The sequence below is a fragment of the Jaculus jaculus genome, chromosome 19 (assembly GCF_020740685.1).
Source record: "Jaculus jaculus isolate mJacJac1 chromosome 19, mJacJac1.mat.Y.cur, whole genome shotgun sequence".
Lineage (NCBI taxonomy): Eukaryota > Metazoa > Chordata > Mammalia > Rodentia > Dipodidae > Jaculus > Jaculus jaculus.
The window spans coordinates 58,881,307-58,902,886 of NC_059120.1; the positions used below are offsets into that span (position 1 = coordinate 58,881,307).

Below are 21,580 nucleotides of genomic sequence, written 5' to 3' on the forward strand. Positions count from 1 at the left end.
AATTCCCAAGTATATACATAGAGCCATATACACAAGGTGGAGCATGCGTGGACAGCGTACTGGCAGAAGGCCCAAATAACCCATACTTTGTTTTCTTTCTCTCTGAAGTAAAAAATTAAAACAAAAACAAAAAAACTGAAGGAAGGAAACCAACTAAGAAATCACAGATAGGTTTTAAATAAGTATATAAAATAAGCAAGTAGAAGCTGGGCATGGTGGCACATGCCTTTATTTATTTATTTTTTTGGAACATGCCTTTAATCCCAGCACTTGTGAGGCAGAGGTAGGAGGATCTTGTTAGTTCAAGGCCACCCTGAGATTACATAGTGAGTTCCTGGTCAGCATGAGCTAGAGTGAAACCCTACCTTGAAAAACCAAAAAGAAAAAAAAAAAAAAAAAAAAAAGCAATAGTGAGTAGAGAGACAAAGATTTTCTGTACACACACACACACGTGCGCGCACACACACACACACACACACACACGGTGGGGAGGAGAGAGAGAGAGAATGAGAACTGGGTACACCAGGGCCTCCAGCCACTGCAAACGAATTCCAGACACGTGTGCCCCCATGTGCATCTGGCTAACGTGGGTCCTGGGGAATTGAGCCTCAATCTGGGGTCCTTAGGCTTCACAGCAAGTGCTTAACCACTAAGCCATCTCTCCAGTCATATTTCACTTATTTTTAAACCATACCTTTAAATCCAGTATTAGGAATACTAAGGTAGGAGGATCTTGGTGAATTTGAGGGCAGCCTGATGCTACAGAGTTAGTTCCATGTCAGCCTTGGCTACAGTGAGATCTTACAAAGAAAAAAACAAAAACAAACAAGAAGATGTACAGGGCTGGAGAGATGGCTCAGCGGTAAGGCACTTGCCCGCAAAACATTAACAAACCACAGCGACACTCATTCCTCTGCTTCCAGAGTGCTGGAATTAAAGCCAATTGGGCATAGGGGTGCAGCCTTTAATCCTAGCACTGGGGTGAGTGGCTGAGCTGACAGGATCCACATGAGTTGTAGGCCAGCCTGAAAGTACAGAGTGAATTCTAGGTCAGCCTGGACTAGAGGAAGACCCTACCTCAAAAAAAAAAAAAAAAAAAAAAAGAGGTATGTATTACTACTTCCAGATTATAGTACATTTTATACACACACACACATTTTTATTTATTTATTTTTTTTTGAGGTTGAGTTTCACTATAGTCCAAGCTGAACTGGAAGTCACTATGTGGTCTCAGGGTGGCCTTGAACTCATGGTAATCCTCCTACCTCTTCCTCCCAAGTGCTGGGATTAAAGACATGTGCCACAATGCCAGGCTAATTCTTTTTTTTTTTTTTTTGGTTTTTCAAGGTAGAGTTTCACTCTAACTAGGCTGACCTAGAATTTACTATGTAGTCTCAGGCTGACCTTGAACTCATGGTGATCCTCTTTCCACTGCCTCCTAAGTGATGAGATTAAAGGCATGTGCCACTGTGCCTGACTTATATTTTTACTTTACTGATTTATTTGCAAGAGAGAAAGAGAGAGAGAGGAAGGAGACAGATGCTTCTTTGTGCATCTGGCTTTATATGGGTACTAGTAATCAAACCTGGGTAATTAAGACTTTGGAGGCAAGCACCTTAATTGCAGAGCCATCTTTCCAGCCCAAGCTTATTATTTTTTATAGTTTTTTTTTTTTCTTCCCCCAAACGAGAGAATAACAGGTATTAAAAGGCTGCCATCTTGTAGTTACTACTACTTACTCTGTGGTTTTGTAAACATCAGAATACAGCCCAGCTTTCTGATACTTTTTCTTTGGAGGACGTGGGGCTTTCTTTTCCCTTGGGATGAGCGAGAGCACAGGTTGGAAGGTACTTTCAGTTTCAGGAGGTTTGGCTGGTGTTTCAAGAGGACTGGGAATTTCAACTGGTGTTTCTAAAAAGCTAAAACAAAAAAAGTTTAAAGATAATGTTATTGTGAAAACTGTATTTCCTTCCTTCCTTCCTTCCTTCCTTCCTTCCTTCCTTCCTTCCTTCCTTCCTTCCTTCCTTCCTTCCTTCCTTCCTTTTGGTGTTTTTTGAGGTAGGGTGTCACCCTAGCTCAGGCTGACTTGGAATTCACTATGTAGTCTCAGGGTGACCTTGAACTCACAGCAATAGCCTCTACTTCTGGCTCACAAGTGCTGGGATTAAAGGCATGCGCCACCATGCCTGGCTCTTTTCTTATCTTTTTTGTTTGTTTTTGAGACAGAGTCTCTGGTAGCCCAGGCTAACATTTAACTTGCTACCGAGCTAAGTATAATCTTGAACTCCTGATCCTCCTCCCTCTAATGCCCAAATGTTAGCATTATAAGGCTTTTGCTATCATATGCTACAAAGTGTATTTTTTTTTTTTAATTTTTATCTTTTGTTTTTTTAAGGTAGGGTCTCACTTTGGCCAAGCCGAATCTGGAATTCTGAGTAGTCTCAGGCTGGTCTTGAACTTACAACACTCCTACCACTACAAGGCATGTGCCATGACACCTGGGTTAGCTTCTGCTACATAATGAGTTCAAGACCAGCCTATCTCAAAAAACCAAACAAAGACAAAACAAAAAATCCAAAAAACACAAAATTAAAATAAACAAAGAAACAACAATCCCCCATCTGGGTGGGGAGATAGCTCAGCAGATAGATACTGCCACACAACTATGAGTAAATGAGTTCGAATCCCCAGACCACAAGCTAGAATCTATGGTGGGCTTCTATAATCCTAGTGTGCCCAGGTGAGAATGGAGGGAGAGGCACTTGTGAATGGAGCGAAGAACAGTAAAAGCGAGGACTAACCCGAAAATGTCTTCTGACTTCCACATGCACACCATGGCACACACTTGCACTCACAGACATGAACACACATGTACCCCAAATAAAGAAACAAGATATGCAGTGGAATACACCCCCCCACCAAGGGTTAAGTATAATCTTAACTCCTGATCCTCCTCCCTCCAATGCCCAAATACTGGCATTATAAGCTTTTGCTATCCTTTGCTACAAAGTATATTTTTAAAAATTTTTATTTTTTCAAGGTAGGGTCTCACTCTAGACCAGGTTAACATGGAATTCACTCTGTAGTCTCAGGTTGGCCTTGATCCTTCTACTTCTGCCTCCTGAGTGCTGGAATTAAAGGTGTGAGCTATCACACCTGGCATAATTTTCTACACTTGGGAAGAGCTGAGGTAAGAGTAAAAATATGATTCAAATAGCAAAAAAAATTTCCAAAGAAGGCTGAGTGGCACAAGGTATGTAATTCCACATAGCAGGTAGGCTAAGGCAGGAAGACCGCAAGCTTAGGCAAATGAGACTTTTTTTTGTTGTTTGTTTTTATTTATTTGAAAGTGACAGATGGTGGGGAGGGCAGATAGAGAGAGAATGGGCACGCCATGGCGTCTGGCCACTGCAAACGAACTCCAGATGTGTGCGGCCCCTTGTGCATCTGGCTAACATGGGCCCTGGAGAATCGAGCCTCAAACCAGGGTCCTTAGGCTTCACAGGCAAGCGCTTAGCCGCTAAGCCACCTCTCTAGCCCAGAGAGACATTGTCTTTAAATTGAAAACAAACACAGATGGGCTAGACATGAGTTAGTCAGTCCGGTGTGGTGGCACACGCCTTTAATCCCAGCACTCGGGAGGCAGAGGTAGGAGGATTAACACGAGAGTTCCAGGCCACCCTGAGATTACATAATGAATTCCAGGTCAGCCTTAGCTAAAATGAGACCCTACCTCAAAAAACCAAAAAGATGGGTTACTGGTTAAGGTGCTTAACTGCAAAGCTGAAGGACCCAGGTTTGACTCCCCAGGACCCACACAAAGCAGCTGCACAAGGTAATGCATATGTTTGGAGTTTGTTTACAGGGGCTGGAGGTCCTGATGTATCCTTTTGCTCTCTATATCTGCCTTTTTCTCTTTCTCAAATAAATAATTAAAAAAAATTTCTGGGCACAATGGCACACACCTTTAATCCCAGCCCTTGAGAGGAAGGGGTAGGAGCATCACTGGGGGACTGAGGGAAGCCTGAGACTGCACAGTGAGTTCCAGGTCAGCCTGGGCTAGAGTGAGACCTTGCCTTGAAAAAAGAAGCTGACAAACAAAAGCAAGCTGGACTACACAGTTTCAGGGTAGCCTCAGAAAACAACACAAAGAAAACAAAAACCTGAAGCAGGGGCTGGTTAGATGGCTCAGCAGTTAAGGTGCTTGTCTGCAAAGCCTAAGGACTCAGGTTCCATTACCCATGTAAAGACAGATGCACAAATTGGCGCTTACATTTGGAGTTTGTTTGAAGTGGCTAGAAACCCTGGTGTGTTCATTTTCTCTCTCACCCATTTCTATTTCTCATAAATAAATATTAAAAAACAACAATAACAAACTAACCTTGGGGGACTGGAGAGATGGCCTAGAGGTTAAGGCACTTGCCTGTGAAGCCAAAGGGCCCAGGTAGGTGTGAGTCGCTAGTATCTAGTTAAGCCAGATGCTCAAGGTGGCCCATGTATCTGGAGTTCACTTGCAGTGGCATGCTTGTATTCTATTTATCTATCTACCTGCCTCTCTCTCTCTACTTACCCACATTTTCCTCTCAAATAAATAACTAAAAAAAAAGTGTAAAAGCTCGACATAGTGGACCACACCTTTAACTACAGCATTTGGGAGGCCAAGGGAGGAGGACTGCGATGAGTTCAAGGCCACCCTGAGACTACATAATGAATTCCAGGTCAGCCTGTATTAGTGTGAGACTGTACCTTGAAAAGCCAAAAATATAAAAACACAAAAAATGAAAACCTGAAGCATAGGACATGGGAGACTACTTAGCAACATTTTACATCTCCTGCTGTATATGCCAACAAGGGACCATGGAGACATTCCCTCTTACACAGCACAAAACTGAAAGGAGCCCAGTCAGCCCAGTAAAGTCCAATGTACCAGGGAGAGTACTGCTTCACTCTTTGGCACAGGTGGACTAGTGCTGCTTTTGACATTGGTCAGAAGTCTCTTTTAGCAACTAAAGATGAATAGTAGGAAGACTTTAACACTCAAAGTGCTGAGAATTACAAATGACTTTGGGTATGGGGAGAGGGCTCAGTGGATAAAGCACTCATGGCTTAAGCCTGAGTATCCAAGTTGAACTCCACACTACTTGTAAAAACGAAGCAGGGTCAGCTTCTGTACTGTAGTCTCAGCATGCTAATGTGATGGTGACACAAAGGAACTTCCTAGATGCTTTTTTTGGAGGGGAGGTTTTCAAGGTAGGGTCTCACTCTGTCCAGGCTGACCTGGAATTCACTATGTAGTCTCAGAGTGGCCTTGAACTCACAGTGATCCTCTTACTTCTGCATCCTAAGTGCTGGGATTAAAGGTATGTGCCACCACACCTGACTATCTTTTTTGTATTTTGGGGGTAGGGCCTCACTCTAGCTCTGGCTGACCTGTGGCGCCAGCTTCTTCACTTATTTTTTTGAGACAGGGTCTCTCATTAAACCAATATGGCTAATCAATAAAGCCCTAAGGATCCTCCTGTTTCTGCCTCCCCAGAGCAGGGATTACAGGCTTGTTGCACAAAACCTTGCCATTGTGCAGGAGTGCTGGGGATGGGAACTAAGATCCCCAAGCTTGAGTAGCAAGTATTTACCAATAGGCTGGGCCTTTGTCCTTCCTTCCTTGTCAATGTCTACATTCTACTATGGCTACATTCCATATCCGAACAGCTAAGTTAGGAAAATGTGGCTGCCATGTTGTATGAGAAAGGCTTGAAAACAGACTTTTTCAAGACAGAAAAAGAAGAGGAAGAGATTATAGAACAACTGCTTTATTCTGAGGTGGGAAGAAGTACTGGGAATTGAACTTAGTGTTTGCAAATAAAAAAAAATTAACAAGGGCTGGAGAGATGGCTTAGCAGTTGAGCGCTTGCCTGTGAAGCCTAAGGACTCCAGTTCGAGGCTCGGTTCCCCAGGTCCCACATTAGCCAGATGCACAAGGGGGCGCACGTATCTGGAGTTCATTTGCAGAGGCTGGAAGCCCTGGCGCGCCCATTCTCTCTCTCTCCCTCTATCTGTCTTTCTCTCTGTGTCTGTCGCTCTCAAATAAATAAATTAAAAAAAAAATTAAAAAAAAATTAACAAAACAAAACATTACCAACAAAACCCAAACACCAAATGTACCTTCAGGGAAATAATTAAACCTTCCTAACCACAATACTCTGGAGACAGGTAGGAGGATCACTGTTTCATTCCATCCTGGAACTTCAAAGTGAATTCCAGAGGTTTGCCTGGGCTAAAGAGAGCCCCTACCTCAATAAACAAAACAAACAAACAAAAAAGCCCAAAAAACAAAAGCAGTGCTGGAGAGATGCTACAGCTGTTAAGGTGCTTGTCTGCAAAACCTAATGACAAGTTCGATTCCACATGTAAAGCCAGATGTACCTGTTTGCAGTGGTTGGAGGCCCTGGCCCACCCATTCTCCCTCCCTCTGCCTGCAAATAAATGGTTAAAAATATTTTTTAAAGCAGGGTGTAGTGGTGCATGCCTTTAATTCCAGCACTGGGGGTAGGAGAGGGCAGAGGTAGGAGGATCTCCATGAGTTCGAAGCCACCCTGAGATTACATAGTGTGAATTCCAGGTCAGCCTGGCCTAGACTGAGACTCTACCTTGAAAAGCCAGGGGGAAAAAAAATCCTAACTTATATGCTTAAAAAAAAAAACACCTGTGATACCAACACTACAGTTTGAGGCAGGTTTATAGAAAATTTGAGGTCTGTCTGGGCTATAGAGTTACAGCTAGTTCTCAAAGGAAAAAACAATTTTGTTTTCTCTAAAGATTATATAAATCTTTCTTTCCTTCATTTATTTATTTATTTTTTTTTTTTTTTTGAGGTAGGGTCTAACTCTAGTCCAGACTGACCTGGAATCCACTATGTAGTCTCAGGGTGGCCACAATCCTCTTATTTCTGCCTTCCAAGTGGCGGTACTAAAGGTGTGCAATACCATGCCTGGCTAAATATTTTCTTTTGCTAAAGATTTTCATGAAGAGGAATGAATCTGAGGTTTTTTATTTACTCATATGATTTTTAAAAATACTCACTTTAAAGCCGGGTGTGGTGGCGCACGCCTTTAATTTCAGCACTCAGGATGCAGAGGTAGGAGGATCACCTTGAGTTCAAGGCCACCCTGAGACTCCATAGTGAATTCCAGGTTAGCCTGGGCTAGAGTGAGACCCCACCTCGAAAAACAAAACAAAACAAAACAAAATCCTCACTTTACTCCAGACTGATGTGGAATTCAATCTCTAGTCCCAGGCTGACCTAAAACTCACAGTGATACTCTTACCTCTGCCTCCCTGGTGCTTGGATAAAAGGCATGCTAACGCAAGCCCTGCTGTATTTATTTAAATATTAAAAAATGTTCATTTGCACGTGCATGCCCACTAGCTAGGGTCTCTTGCTGCTAAAAATAAATGCCAGATGCTTGAACCACTTCTTGCATCTGGCTTATGTGGGCAGCTTGAGAACTGAACCTAGGCTGGCAGGTTTTGCAAGCAAGTACCATTAACTGTTGAGCCACCTACCCAACGTCCTAGAGAATATCTTGAAGAATTACCTTTTATTATTTACTTGTTCCTCTTCCTCTGGTGATGGCTTGTGCTTTTTTCTGCTCTGTTCTCCTAACAGCCAATTTCTCCTCTTCAATCCCTTCTTTTCTGAATTAAGGTTCACACTCTGAACAACAGCCTCGATCACATCAGTAACTGTATCTGGGCTGAGTGGCAATGCTACTCCTTCCTCACCTTCATTCAACTCTGGGTTGACAAACTGGGCAGCCTGGAATGCTTGCATTGATACCACAGCCTGGAAGGGACATTTTCGAGGTCGACCTGGTCTGCGTTTAACAAAGTTATTCCCTGTCCTGGCCTGCCTTTGAAGCTTTTTGGCTTTTAAAATTTTATTGACATGGTCCAAGTTTTTTTTGGTGGCCAATATTTTGTCATAATTGCACATTTTCCGAGCTTGGCGTTGCATAGCTTCAACTACACTTCTCTTGATGAGACGGGGGGAGCAGCTGCTTGTTAACTTCTCAGAAAGGAGTGAGACATTGTTGCTACAAGAGTCACTTGGATCTGTAGGCACTAGAAGACTTTCTGGTTTTCCTAGGGTTCGCTCTTTGCTGTGGCTACAGCTTGGACTGGAGGAGGGCAATACAGATGCAGTTGCAATTACAGAATCAATATTTTTTTCTACAGGCTCTTGGTCATCATGTTGTACCATTCGCTGTAGCAGACTGTCCACAGAGTCATCCATGGAGGCAACCAATCTGGGACTTCGGGAAGGAACTCCATTTACTAAAAAAGACAACAAATCACACAGAAAAAAATTGATCACAGCTAGTTATCTAATTACTTTCTGTATATTATTACATGGCATTTTGAAACAAGCTCTTGCTACGTAGCTTGCCTTGTAACTCATTATGAAGCCCAGCTGTGGGACCTGTGGTGCTGTAGGCTCTGGTGGACATATGCAACCATGCTTGGCCTGCTTTTTGTTATGATAGGTCCCAGGTAGCCCAAGCAGGCCTGGAAGCTGCTGTGTACCTAAGACTACTTTCTGATCCTTAGGCCTCCCCCCCATTGCTAGTATTACACCATGCCTGGCTAAATAACTGTCAATAGCGAAAAAATGCAAGCAGTGTTTTGGCAGTTAAAGAGTGGATAAAGATCTTAACTTACTTTTTTTTGTTTGTTTGTTTTTTTGCGGTAGGGTCTCACTCTGGCCCAGGCTGATCTGGAATTCACCATGGAGTCTCAGAATGGCCTCAAAGTCACAGTGACCGTCCTACCTCTGACTCCTGAGAGCTGGGATTAAAGGCATGTACCACCACGCCTGGCTTAACTTTCTTTTGGACTAGAGAGATGGCACAGCAGTAATAGGTGTGTTTGCTTGCAAAGCTGAATGACTTGAGTACAATTCCCTAGTACCCACTGTAAGTCAAATGCACAAAGTAGTGCATTCATCTGGAGTTCGCTTTCTTTTTCTTTTTTTAAAATTTTTTTTGTTTTTAATTTTTATTTATTTATTTGAGAGCGACATAGAGAAAGAGAAGAGGTACAGAGAGAAAGAAAGAGAATGGGCATGCCAGGGCCTTCAGCCACTGCAAACAAACTCCAGATGCATGTGCCAACTTGTGCATCTGGCTTACGTGGGTCCTGGGGAATTGAGCCTTGAACTGAGGCCCTTAGGCTTCACAGGCAAACGCTTACCTGCTAAGCCATCTTTCCAGCCCTCTTTCTTTTTTTTGGGGGGGGGGATTTCAAGGTAAGATTTCACTCTAGACCAGGCTGACCTGGAATTCATTATGTAGTCTCAGAGTGGCCTCAAACTCTCAATGATCTCCCTACCTCCACCTGCTGAGTGTTGGGATTAAAGACATGTGCCAGCACACCCAGCTTTTTTTTTTTTTTAATTAAAATATTTTATTTTTCTTTATTTACTTAACAGAGAAAGAGGGAGAGAGAGAAAGGGAGCACCAGGGTCTCCAGCCACTGGAAACAAACTCCAGTTGCGTGTGCCCTCTTGTTCATCTAGCTAACATCAGCCCTGGGTAACTGAACCTTTGCAGGCAAATGCCTGAACTGCTAAGCCATCTCTCCAGACCCCCTCCCCTGGCTTTTTTATTTTTTTTTTTTTTTGAGTTTGTTTTTCTTGGTGGGAAGCCTTGGTGTACCCGAACTCCACTGTCTCTGTGGTGATTCTACTAAAGCGTGTAACTTGGGACTCAAGTTACCTGGCTGGAGGCAGTGTCACTGGGGGGCATATCATGATCCTGCTCAAAGATGTGTTTGGAGATGTGAATTGCAACCCAAAGATATAGAGAGTTTTGTGCTTGCTGGGTTTTTTTTTTTTTAAGTATTTATTTATTTAAGAGAAAGAGGCAGAAAAAGAGAGAGAGAGAGAATATGAGAATAGGCATGCCAGGGCCTCCAGGCACTGCAAATGAGCTCCAGGCACATGCACTACCATGTGTATCGGGCTTATGTGGGACTTGGAGAATTGAACCTGGGTCCTCAGACTATGCAGGCAAGTGCTTTAACTGCTAAGCCATCTCTCCAGCCCATGCTTGCTGTTTTTGGTGTATGCTGGCTGCTGATGGTTTCTCTCTCTGCTTGGATTTATGAAGGCTTTTTCCGCCTTTGAAGGCATTTCTCTTGAATCTGTAAGATTGAAATAAATCCTGTTCCTCCCATAAACTGTGTTTGGTTGGATATTCTTTTCAGCATGATGGAACTGTCTACAACATTCTCTTTCAAATAAAGAAAATGCTGTTTTTATGGGGGTGAGGAGGAAGGGGAGTTTTGAGGTAGGGTCTCACTTAAACTCAGGCTGCCCTGGAATTCATTATGTAGTCACAGGATGGCTTTGAGCTCACGGCAATCCTCCTACCTCTGCCTTCCAAGTACTGGGATTAAAGGTGTGTACCACCATGCCTGGCTACAAATATTTTTATTTTTCCTTTATTTTTAGTTATTTATTTGCAAGCAGAGGAAGAGAGAGAGAGGAAAAGATAAGGGAGAAAGAGAATGGGCTAGGTAAGTCAGGGCATCTAGCCACTACAAGCAAACTCCAGATGCATGTGCTACTTTGTGCATTTTACTTTATGTGGGTACTGCTGAATCAAAACCTGGGTCCTTAGGCTTTGCAAGCAAGTGCCTTAACTGCTAAGCCATTTCTTTAGCCCAAACCTTAAGCTTTAGATGATCATCCTGGGCTGGAGAGAAGGCTTAGTGGTTAAGCACTTGGCTGTGAAGCCTAAGGATCCCGGTTCAAGGCTCAATTCCCCAGGACCCACGTTAGCCAGATGCACAAGGGGGTGCACGTGTGGAGTTCAGTTTGCAGTGGCTGGAGGCCCTAGCATGCCCATTCTCTCTGTCATTCTCAAAATAATAAATAAAAATCAACAAACAAAAAAATTTAGATGATTATCCTGCCTCTGCCTCCTGAGTACAGGGGAGGGGGTATGAGGAGAAGGGAATGGGTGAGGGAGAGTTTAATCAAAATTGAAGATGTTAGCCGGGCGCAGTGCACACACTTTTTTTTTTTTACACATATGTATATATGTTTTTAATTTTTAAAAGAAGCATCTGTTTTATAGTAGTCTTTAAAATAAGTTCAGAATGAAAGTCCAGAGAGTTTTGCCCTGTTTTTAGCGAGGTAAAATGTTCTTATGTTAAATATATTCATTCACAAATATCAATATTCATGCTAAGCTAGAAAGAGAGTGCACACACTTTTAATCCCAGCACTTGGGAGGCAGAGGTAGGACAATCACCATGAGTTCGAGGCCACCCCGAGAATACATAGTGAATTCCAGGTCAGCCTGAGCTACAGTGAGACCCTACCACAAAAAACCAAAGGAAAAAAAAAAAAAAGAGGTAAGACTATTGCTGAAGACACCATATACTTTGGCTGCAGGACACTGAGAAACCAAGAAAGAGCTGAGTTGGAAGCCTCCTCCCTGTTGACTCATTGTCATAGTGCTGAAAACTGCTATGTAACCCCCTAAGGGAAAACAAGCTATCAATAATCATTTTCTATTTTTGCTTATGTGTGTGTGAGAGAGAGATCACAGGCACAACAGGGTCTCTTGCTGCTGCAAATGAAATTCAAATGCACATGCCATTCTGGCATCTGGCTTTACATGGGTACTGGGGAATTGAACTCAAGTTGGCAAGCCTTACAAGCAAGTGCCTTTAATGGCTGAGCCATTTCCCTAGCCTGCTATTAACAGTCTTAAGCAGCAGTGGATCCTGTAAGCAAAACAGCTGGCCAAACAAGCAAAATGTGCCAACTGCCCAGAAGCCATAGTTATTAGAAAAATTTCAGTGGCAAGGAAGGGATATTTATTTCAAAGTGAATTGTTGGCCAGGGAGGCCCCTGATCCACCCCCCAATATTACAAGTATGTCCAAGGCTCTTGGTTGCCCACAGGAACTAGATGGTAAAGCCCAATTATTGAAGATTTCACATGCCTGTGCTACAGGTCCTTAGAAATCAAGCTGGAAGCTGGGTGTGGTGGCGCATGCCTTTAATCTCAGCACCTGGAGGCATGCACCACCACATTGGGCCTCTACCTTTGCCTCCTGAGTGCTGGGATTAAAGGTGTGTGCCACCATGCCCGGCTTTTTTTTTCATATTCTCAAGGTAGGGTCTCACTCTAGCCCAAGCTGACCTGGAATTTACTATGTAATCTCAGGGAAGGCTCAAACTCAAGGTGATCCTCCTACCTCTGCCTCCCAAGTGCTGGGATAGAGGTATGTGCCACCACACTTGTTTTTCCTTCCTTTTTAAAATTTCAAATATTTTATTTATCTATGCATAGTTTTTGGCTGGGTGGGGGGGATAGACAGAAAATGAGTGCACCAGGGCCTCCACACACCACAAATAAACTCCAGACACGTGTGCCACCGTATTCATCTGGTTTTATGTGAGTACTAGGGAACTGAACCTGGGCCTTTTGGCTTTGCCAGCAAGCATCTTAACAGCTTGGCCACCTCTCCAGCCCTCTTGTCTTGTCTTGTCTTTTTTTTTTTTTTGTTTTGAGGTAGGGTTTCACTCTAGTCCAGGCTGACCTGGAATTCATTATGTAGTCTCAGGGTGGCCTTGAACTCACAGTAATCCTCCTACCTCTGCCTCCCAAGAGCTGGAATTAAAGGTCTGTGCCACCACAGCTGGCTTCATCTGGCGATTTTTAAAATTCTAATGTTTTGTAGGGCTCTATGCCTGTCACCTTGTCATTTGATACTATGCCTTGGGCAATTTCATTTATTGTTAATTCAGGTACAGGAATATAGCACTAAGTCTTTATCTCTCTGAAATTATAAGATACTATGTCCAACTGTTCTACATCTTTATCTTTGGGATGGGGAGATGGCTTAGTGGCTAAAGCAGCTGCATTGCAAGTGTGAGGACCTGAGTTCAGATCACCAGCATCTGTGAAAATGCCAGACACACTTGTTGGCCCATTTATAATCCCAGCTCTATGCAGGTAGAGACTGAGGAACCTCAGGGCAATCTCACTAGCCAGATTAACCAAAGTGGTTATCTCTGGTTTCAAGTGAGAAACAATCTCAGTAAATAAAGGAGAATGAAATCAAGGGAGACACCAGGTTATAACTTCTGTCCTACACACACACACATGTAAACAAGCATACACATGTTCACACTATCCATACAGAAAAACAAACAAACCAACCAACAAACAAAAAACCCTCCATCTTTACCTTTGAGGTCTACTGACAGTTTAAAAGAAACCTTGCAAAAAAATACAGTAAGATATGAGATCCCTAAGAGACTGGCACAAAGACTGGCCTGGAGATTAAAAGAGTGGGACATCTGATGCTCTGCTATAGCACCTGGAGGTGAGCATATAGGTGCTAAAAAGGCACATACAAGTGCGCACACACCACACACATTATACACAAAAGCAAAAATAAGAAGAAATCCTTCTATAACTTCTGGATGCATGATTGATAAAGTTCCAACCCTTTCAACTGACAACTATATGTGACACAGTCCACTGTTACTTTTGCAAATACATTTCCAATCAGTATAAAAAAATACTACTGGACTAGAGACACAGCTTGGCGGTTAAGGCGCTTGCCTACAAAGCCAAAGGACCCAGGTTTGACTCCCCAGAACCCAGATGCATTTGTTTGCAGCAGCTAGAGGCCCTGGCACACCCATCCTCTCTATCTGTCTCTTTCTTTCTGTCAAATCAAATCAAATAAATTCATGGTTTTCGGTCTTTCTTTGGTTGTTTATGCTGTGAAGTCAGGATTAAAATGATTTTGGGCGCAGGAGAGATGGCTTAGCAGTTACAGCACTTGCTGGCAAAGTCAAAGGACCCAGATTTGATTCTCTAATACCCACATAAAGCCAGATGCACAACAGGGAGCATGAGTCTGTAGTTCTTTTGTAGTAGTTAGAGCACCCATTCTCTCTCTGTCTCTCAAATAAATAAATAAATAAATAAATAATTTAAAAACGTTTTTGGGGTTGAAGAGATGGCTCAGCAGGTGTTTGACTGGATGGCCTGGCAGCATGGATGGAGTTCCCCAGTACCCACATAAAGACAGACACACAGAGAGCTCCATGTTTCTGGAGCTCCTCTGCAATGGCAGGAGGCCCTGGTACACCCACACCCATTCTCTTTTGGTCTACCTGTTTCTCTCTGTCTGTCTACCTCAATAAATAAATTAAACTAAACGAGAAATGATTTTTAGGATCTTGTCATGTATGAGACAGAGGTAGAAGGATCAGTGTGAGTCTGAGAACTCATACTGTAGTTCCAGGTCAGATTGAGCTAGTGCAAGATCCAACCTTGAAAAACCAAAGAGCTGGGCGTGGTAGTGCACGCTTTTAATCCTAGCACTTGGGAAGCAGAGGTAGGAGAATCACCATGAGTTCCAGGCCACCCTGAGACTGCACAGGGAATCCCAGGTCGGCCTGTACCACAGTGAAACTTCTGCAAACAAGCTATATATGTATATTCTGTGCATCTGGATTTACATGGGTACTAGGAAGAGAACCTGGGTGGTCAGGCTTTGTAGGCAAGTACCTTAACCGCTGACCCATCTCTCCAGCCCTATTTTCATTAAAAAAATATTTTATTGATTTATGAAAAAGAATGAGCATGTCAGGACTTCCAGCCACAGCAAATGAACTACAGACACATACATGACCTTGTGCATCTGGTTTTATGTAGGTACTGGGGAATTGAACCCGAGTCCTTAGAATATACAGGCAAGTACTTTAACTACTGAGCCATCTCTCCATCCCGCTATTTTCATTCTATAAAATTGTCTTATTTTTATTTTGTTTTTATATTTATTTATTAGAGAGAGAGAGAGAGAGAGAGAGAGAAAGAGGCAGATAGAGGGAGAAAGAGAGAATGGGTATGCCAGGGCCTCCAGCTGCTGCAAATGAACTCCAGATGCATGTGCCCCTTGTGCATCTGGCTTACATGGGTCCTGGGGAATCAATCTGAGGTCCTTTGGCTTTGTAGGCAAATGCCTTAACTGCTAAGCCATCTCTCCAGCTCAGTTGTTTTATTTTTAGGGTTGGAGAGAGATGGCTTAATGGTTAAAGCATTTGCCTGTGAAGCCATAGGACTCAAGTTTGATTCTCCAAGACCCACATAAGTCAGATGCACAAGGTGGTGTATACGTCTTGAGCTTATTTGCAGTGCCTAAAGGCCCTGGAATGTCCTATTCACTCTCTTTCTCCCTCCCTCTCAAATAAAAATAAGTTAAAAAAAGAGGCATGTACCACTATGCCTGGCTTAAAAAAAGTTTTATTTTAATTAAAAAAAAATTTTTTTTGCTTATTTATTTATTTGAGAGTGACAGAGAGAGAAAGAGGCAGAGAGAAAGAGAAAATGGCACGCCAGGGCTTCTAGCCACTGCAAACAACTCTAGACACATGCACCCCCCTTGTGCATCTGGCTAAAGTGGGTCCTGGGGAATCGAGCCTCGAACCAGGGTCCTTAGGCTTCACAGACAAGCACTTAACTGCTAAGCCATCTCTCCAGCCCAAAAGTTTTATTTTTAAAAGAGGGAGAAGGGGAGCAGAAAACGGGTGCACCAGGACCTTTAGCCACTGCAAACAAACTCCAGATGCATCCGCCACCTTGTGCATCTGGCTACACATGGGTAGTGGGTAATCAAACTGGGTACTTAGGCTTCACAATCATGTGCCTTAAGCACTAAGTGATCTCTCCAGCCCTCAAATTAATTGATTAATTTTATACATAGTCTCATATATCTCGCTTATATGCTGAGGGTGACCATGAGTTTTAAATCCCATTGCCTTCCTCTCCTAAGCGCTGGAATGACAGTCAAATGCCAAAATACAGGCAATGAAAATATATTAAATGGCCTCAACTCACACTCTCCTATTATGCTATATGCTAGTCTTATCTCAGTTCAAGCATTTTTTTTTCAATATTTTATCTATCTACCTATTTATTTATTTATTTATTTGTCTTTTTGAGGCAGGGTATCACTCTAGCCCAGACTGGCCTGGAATTCACTATATAGTCTCAGGGTGGTCTTGAACTCATGCCAATCCTCCCACGTCTGCCTCCTAAGTGCTGGGAGTAAAGGCATGTGGCACCATGCTCAACTTATTTATTTGAGGTAAAGAAAGAGAAAGAGACAGAGAATGGGCATTGCAAATGATTTCCAGATGTGTGCACCATCATGTGTAACACTGGGGAATTGAACTTGAGTCCTTTGGTTGTGCAGACACTCCTTAATCACAAAGACATCTCTCTAGCCCTCAAGTTTTATTTTCTGGTTTCCCAGGCTGACTTGGAATTCATTATGTAGTCTCATGGTGGCCTTGAACTCACAGTGATCCTCCTACCTCAGCCTCCCAAGTGCTAGAATTAAAGGTGTGCACCACCATACCTGGCTCTCATTTTTTTTTTTTATGTTCAAGTATTTTGAAGATGAAGGCTATTATATTAAGAAACAAGTTTGTGGGCTGGAGAGATGGCTTAGCGGTTAAGCGCTTGCCTATGAAGCTTAAGGAGCTCGGTTCGAGGCTCGGTTCCCCAGGTCCCATGTTAGCCAGATGCACAAGGGGGCGCACACGTCTGGAGTTCGTTTGCAGAGGCTGGAAGCCCTGGCGCGCCCATTCTCTCTCTCTCCCTCTATCTGTCTTTCTCTCTGTGTCTGTGGCTCTCAAATAAAAAAATAAAATAAAAATTAAAAAAAAAATGAATAAATAAATAAATAAAAATAAAAAAAAAAAAAAGAAACAAGTTTGTTATTTATTTATTTCTGAGGAAGAGAGACAGTGAGTATAGGTGCACCAGGGCCTTTTGCTATGCAAACCAACTTCAAACACATGTGCCAGTTTGTGTATTTGGTTGGGGAATATTGCACTCAGGCTGGCAGGCTTTGCAAATAAGTACCTTTAGCCATTGGCTGAACCATCTCTCTACCTCCTGATATATTTTTCCCATGTACAATATTATTGATTCATATATACCAAGACAACTTTATTTTTTTTACACAGATTACCATTTGCAAATTTCAGATGGGAAATTATTCTACAAATCTGATGGGGAAAAAAATACATAAACAGAGCACTTGCCTGTTGAAGATGTACTCTCAGAGGAAGTCCTTTTCCGGGTAGGGCTACAGTTTGTGCTCTCTAATGGTCGCTGGGAGGATTTATCTGATGTTGACTGGGATCCTGGGGGGAAAAAGAAAGAAGGAAATCAGAGGAAAATTCAAGTGCAACAAGTGTTAAACCACTGTTTGTTAGAACTGCATACTTTAGTTGCTGCCACTGCCATTCCCTGTAATAACATGATTTGTAAGCTGACAATAAGAGGAAAATAAGCAGGGAAAAAATCACGCTTAGATGTTGTTGACAGATTTTCCCAGGTCCAATATAATTTCTCCTGTTACATTACAGAGAGAAAACTAGTTTTAGTGAAAGAATAAAAAGAATATAAGATTTAGCTTTTATGTGCTACCAATATGAAATGTTACTAAAGTATTTATTAATAATAATTAACAGGCAGGGCATGGTGGTGCACGTTTAATCCCAGCACTCAGAAGGCAGAGGTAGGAGGATCGCTGTGAGTTCAATGCCAGCCTGGGTCTACAGAGTGATTTCCATGTCAACCTGGGCTAGAGTGGGACCCTACCTCAAAAATAATAATAATGATATTCTACTCTGTTCCTGATTTTTATAAATTAAAATTCATTATATAAACCAATAAGTAAAACTCACAGTACAAATACTTTAGAACAGTTGATATGAGCAAAGCAGATTCCATTTAAGTATTTCATTTAATAGAATAAAAAATGAAAAGTAAAAGGCTGAACCTTTAGTTGATCTTATCCAATTCAGAGCGTAATTTTTATATCCCATCTCTTTTTTATAGAAAACTCAAGAAGAACAGTGATTAATTTATTCTTGGGACTACATCTTGCATATACTAAAGGCTCCTTGGATACACATATGAAAGCAAATGAAAACAAACCTAAGTTCCTTTCAAACTCTCAATTATACCACATCTCAAATTGATGTAGCATAATTTAACACATGACTTGCTCAAGAGAAAAGTATGTTGTTCAGGAAAGATTATTTATGTGTAAAACAGACTTGATTCTGAGATTCCTTTGCTTATATCTAAAAAAAGTTAGCTATTGAAAATACACAAAGAATATTCACTTCATATTTATCAAAAGAACTAGCAGCACTCTGATATGTTTACTATCACACCTTGGAAACATTTTTTAAAAGCTTTAAGATATAATTGGACACACAAAATATAAATGAAATCAAATGCTAAGGCTTAGCGATTAAGGTGCTTGCCTGAAAAGCCAAAGGACCCAGGGTCGATTCGATTCCCCAGGACCCACAGAATCCAGATGCACAATGTGGCACATGAGTTCATCAGGGCTTCTGAGAAGCTGCCCTAGTAGCAACAGACCGTGGTGTCCCTTTTCTCTTAATAAGGGGAAAAAAAAAAATCAAAAGCTTGAAGATGAGATTATTCGGATCTGCCTTTAAGTATGATTGAACTCATTAATAAAGAAGTGAATTCAACATTGGACAATGTTAGGGACAGAAGAAGTAAACAGTACTAAGTTTCTAATATTTCCCTTTCTCTAGGAGAAACAGTGAACCGAAAGTTCTGTGACAATTTAATAAATCATATCACTGAAAATTAATCTTTTAGTAGGCTACCAGGACATAAAAGATTTGCCATTCAAGAATTAAAATGGGGGCAGAAGAGATGGCTCTGCATTGAAGGTGCTTGCCTGAAAAGCATTAAGACCCCAGTTCAATTCCCCAGTGCCCACATAAAGCCAGGTGCACAAAGTGGCGAATGTGTCTGGAGTTTGTTGGCTGTGGCAGGAGGCCCTGGCACACCCATACTTTCTCTGTCTACCTCTTTCTCAAATAAATAAAAAAATTTTAAAGCTAAAAACCATACTAAAACATCTAAGAAGTAGAAAGCAAGGCATCGATCATTATGACTGAAAACTTCATATGTGGGAGAGATATATATTAACTACCCAGACATACAGACAAGACAGAAGACAACAGTGGCCAAGAAGCTTCAGGTATCATTGAGCTTTGTGATGAATGAGTAAACAACTATAGATGAAGCACCAGGGAGAAAAGGGGCTCGAGAGCACTTTTTATAAAGTCTTCTCCACAGTCATGACCTAACATATATTGACTATGTTCAGTACTAGGCTAGATATTAGGGAGTTGGGAGGAAAAGGAGTACAATCATTGGTTCTTCAAGGAATTAATTAAGATTAAGCATGTCACCCAATACTACACGTTTTAGGACGTATTTGTGCTGTCTGTTCTTGAGCTCCATCTTCAGTCCCTACACTATTTGCTAATGTTTCCCAGATTTCCTGGTCATCTTCAAGAACGTCGTGATGAAGGCTTCAACTATACCTTTGATCATCAGGATATCCTGAAAATCACCCTGCCTGGCCTCACCCACCTCAGGGTAAAAGAGGGTACAGGTACTTTCTTCAAAGCTCCTTCTTTTGGTGGCATCTGGAGCTGCACAGGAGGCAGTGGGAGGTGGAATGGGGTCAGATCCCCGGAGATCGTTATTGGCAGCATTGTACAGCAATTCCTGAGAAACTGAAACAATTGAGAAAGAGATGGCTTAACTCACTTAGCTTCTGAGCCATTTTTCATTTCCTGAAAGTAATGGAGGCCAGTAGCCTATTCTTAGGATTTAATATGAGAGTGGAGTAAAACTACATTCAGGAAGGCCTTTCAATTTTTACTCTTAAAAGTATGTTTGAATTCCCTGTTTTTCAAGGCAGAATTGTTCTTAGCAATATTCCATATGTAAAGGGAAAATTGTATTTCTGAGATACATTCAAAAACAGTGCTTATAGAAGTAAGAGGATGAGGATACCTCAAAAACCATTATTCAGTGATGTCAAGCAACCAAGTTTAAGATTGGGAAATGATGCTGTAACTTTTGAGCAAGAAGTTAAAGATGTATAAAATATGAAAAAAAAAAGCTTAAACAGTAGAAGAAACCCGCCATTATCTCTAATATTGCCAAAATTAAACTAATTTTTAGTTACATTATACAGCTGGGTGGCTAGAGAAGAATAAGATAATGTCCAAAGAGAATGAACATGTCTATTTCAAGAGACTAATATACCTGTATTTCCAAATATAAAACAAAATGGAGTAAAGAGTTGAATGTAGTACGGTGTTAAGTATATGGACTACGGAGCAAAACATGCTAAATTAGACTCTTGATCTGAAACAAATTAAGTTGCAAATGGAAGGAAAAATCATGCATGAACAATTGGCTTAATACTCCAAAGCATAGTGCTGTTGAGTCCCAAACAAGATAATGTAATGCTAAAATCATTTCACAAAATTAAGTTTCATGAATGTTAGTGACTTTTGTATATAAAGTGTCTCTGGAATTGATCATAAGATGACTATTTTTTCAAGGTAGAGCCTCAAGTCTAGCCCAGGCTGATCTGAAATAAGACATTGAATTTCCAGGCTGGCTTTGCACTCACAGTGATTCTCCTACCTCTGTCTTTGAGTGCTGGGATTAAAGGCATGTGCCACCATGCCCGGTTCTGCTTGTTTTTTAAACCAATATATATATTTTTAAAATATACATACTTATTTATTTGAGAGGGAGAAAGAAGGAGAGAGAGACAGAGAAAGAGAATGAGAATGAGAATGTGCGTGCCAGGGCCTCCAGTCACTGTGAAGGAACGCCAGATGCATGTGCCCCCTTCTGCATCTGGCTTATGTGGGCTCTTGGGAATAGAACCAGGATCCTCTGGCTTTGCAAGCAAATGCCTTAACTGCTAGGCCATCTCTCCAGCCCCTCTGCTTGTTTTTTGATATTAGAAATTAAATGCAGATGGTGCATGTGTTCTATCACCAAGCAATAAATCTAGCCTCTTCATATAATTTAAAAAATGTTAAATACCTTTTGTCACTAACATGAAGTGAAAAATTTAAAGCAGGGCAGACATTTATGTACAACTAGAGAGCTAAAATCTGTAACCTATATTCAATCATCTTTTATTTATTTATTTTTCGAGGTAGGGTCTTGATCTAGCCCAGGTGATCTAGAATTCACTATGTAGTCTCAGGGTGGTCTCAAACTCACAACGATCCTCCCACCTCTGCCTCTCAAGTGCTGGGATTAAAAGCATGTACCACCACGCCTGGTTTATCAATCATAAAAATCAAATTCAATTAAGATATCCACCTATAAACAGGTATTTCCAGGGTGGGTATGCACTTGCAGAATAGTAAAAATAAAAAGCTCCTCTGAAATGAATCTTCTAATGTGTTGCCTCTTTACTCTAGCTTCTCTAAGGTTGGTATGATGTTAGGAATTGACAGTAACATTAAGAGATGTGCCAGACGGAGATGAATTGAAAGCAGCAGTTATCTGTCTCTCTGTTCCGTTCTTTCAAGGTAGGGTTTCACTTTAGCCAGGCTGACCTGGAATTCACTATGTAGTCTCAGGCTGGCCTCAAATTCA

General features: G+C 41.7%; 1 protein-coding gene across 2 annotated transcripts in view; it reads right to left on the reverse strand.

The window, feature by feature from the left end:
• Ash1l (ASH1 like histone lysine methyltransferase) overlaps positions 1-21,580 on the reverse strand; it is a 157,178-nt gene that overhangs the window by 59,840 nt on the left and 75,758 nt on the right. Inside the window, exons 4-6 of one of the 2 annotated variants that reach the window (XM_045138060.1) lie at positions 17,146-17,247; positions 7,596-8,334; positions 1,740-1,919 (exon numbers count right to left, since the gene is read on the reverse strand). In XM_045138060.1, coding sequence (XP_044993995.1) covers positions 1,740-1,919; positions 7,596-8,334; positions 17,146-17,247 — 1,021 coding nt within the window. The remainder of the gene's footprint in view (positions 1-1,739; positions 1,920-7,595; positions 8,335-17,145; positions 17,248-21,580) is intronic. The other variant, XM_045138061.1, reaches the window with a different exon arrangement.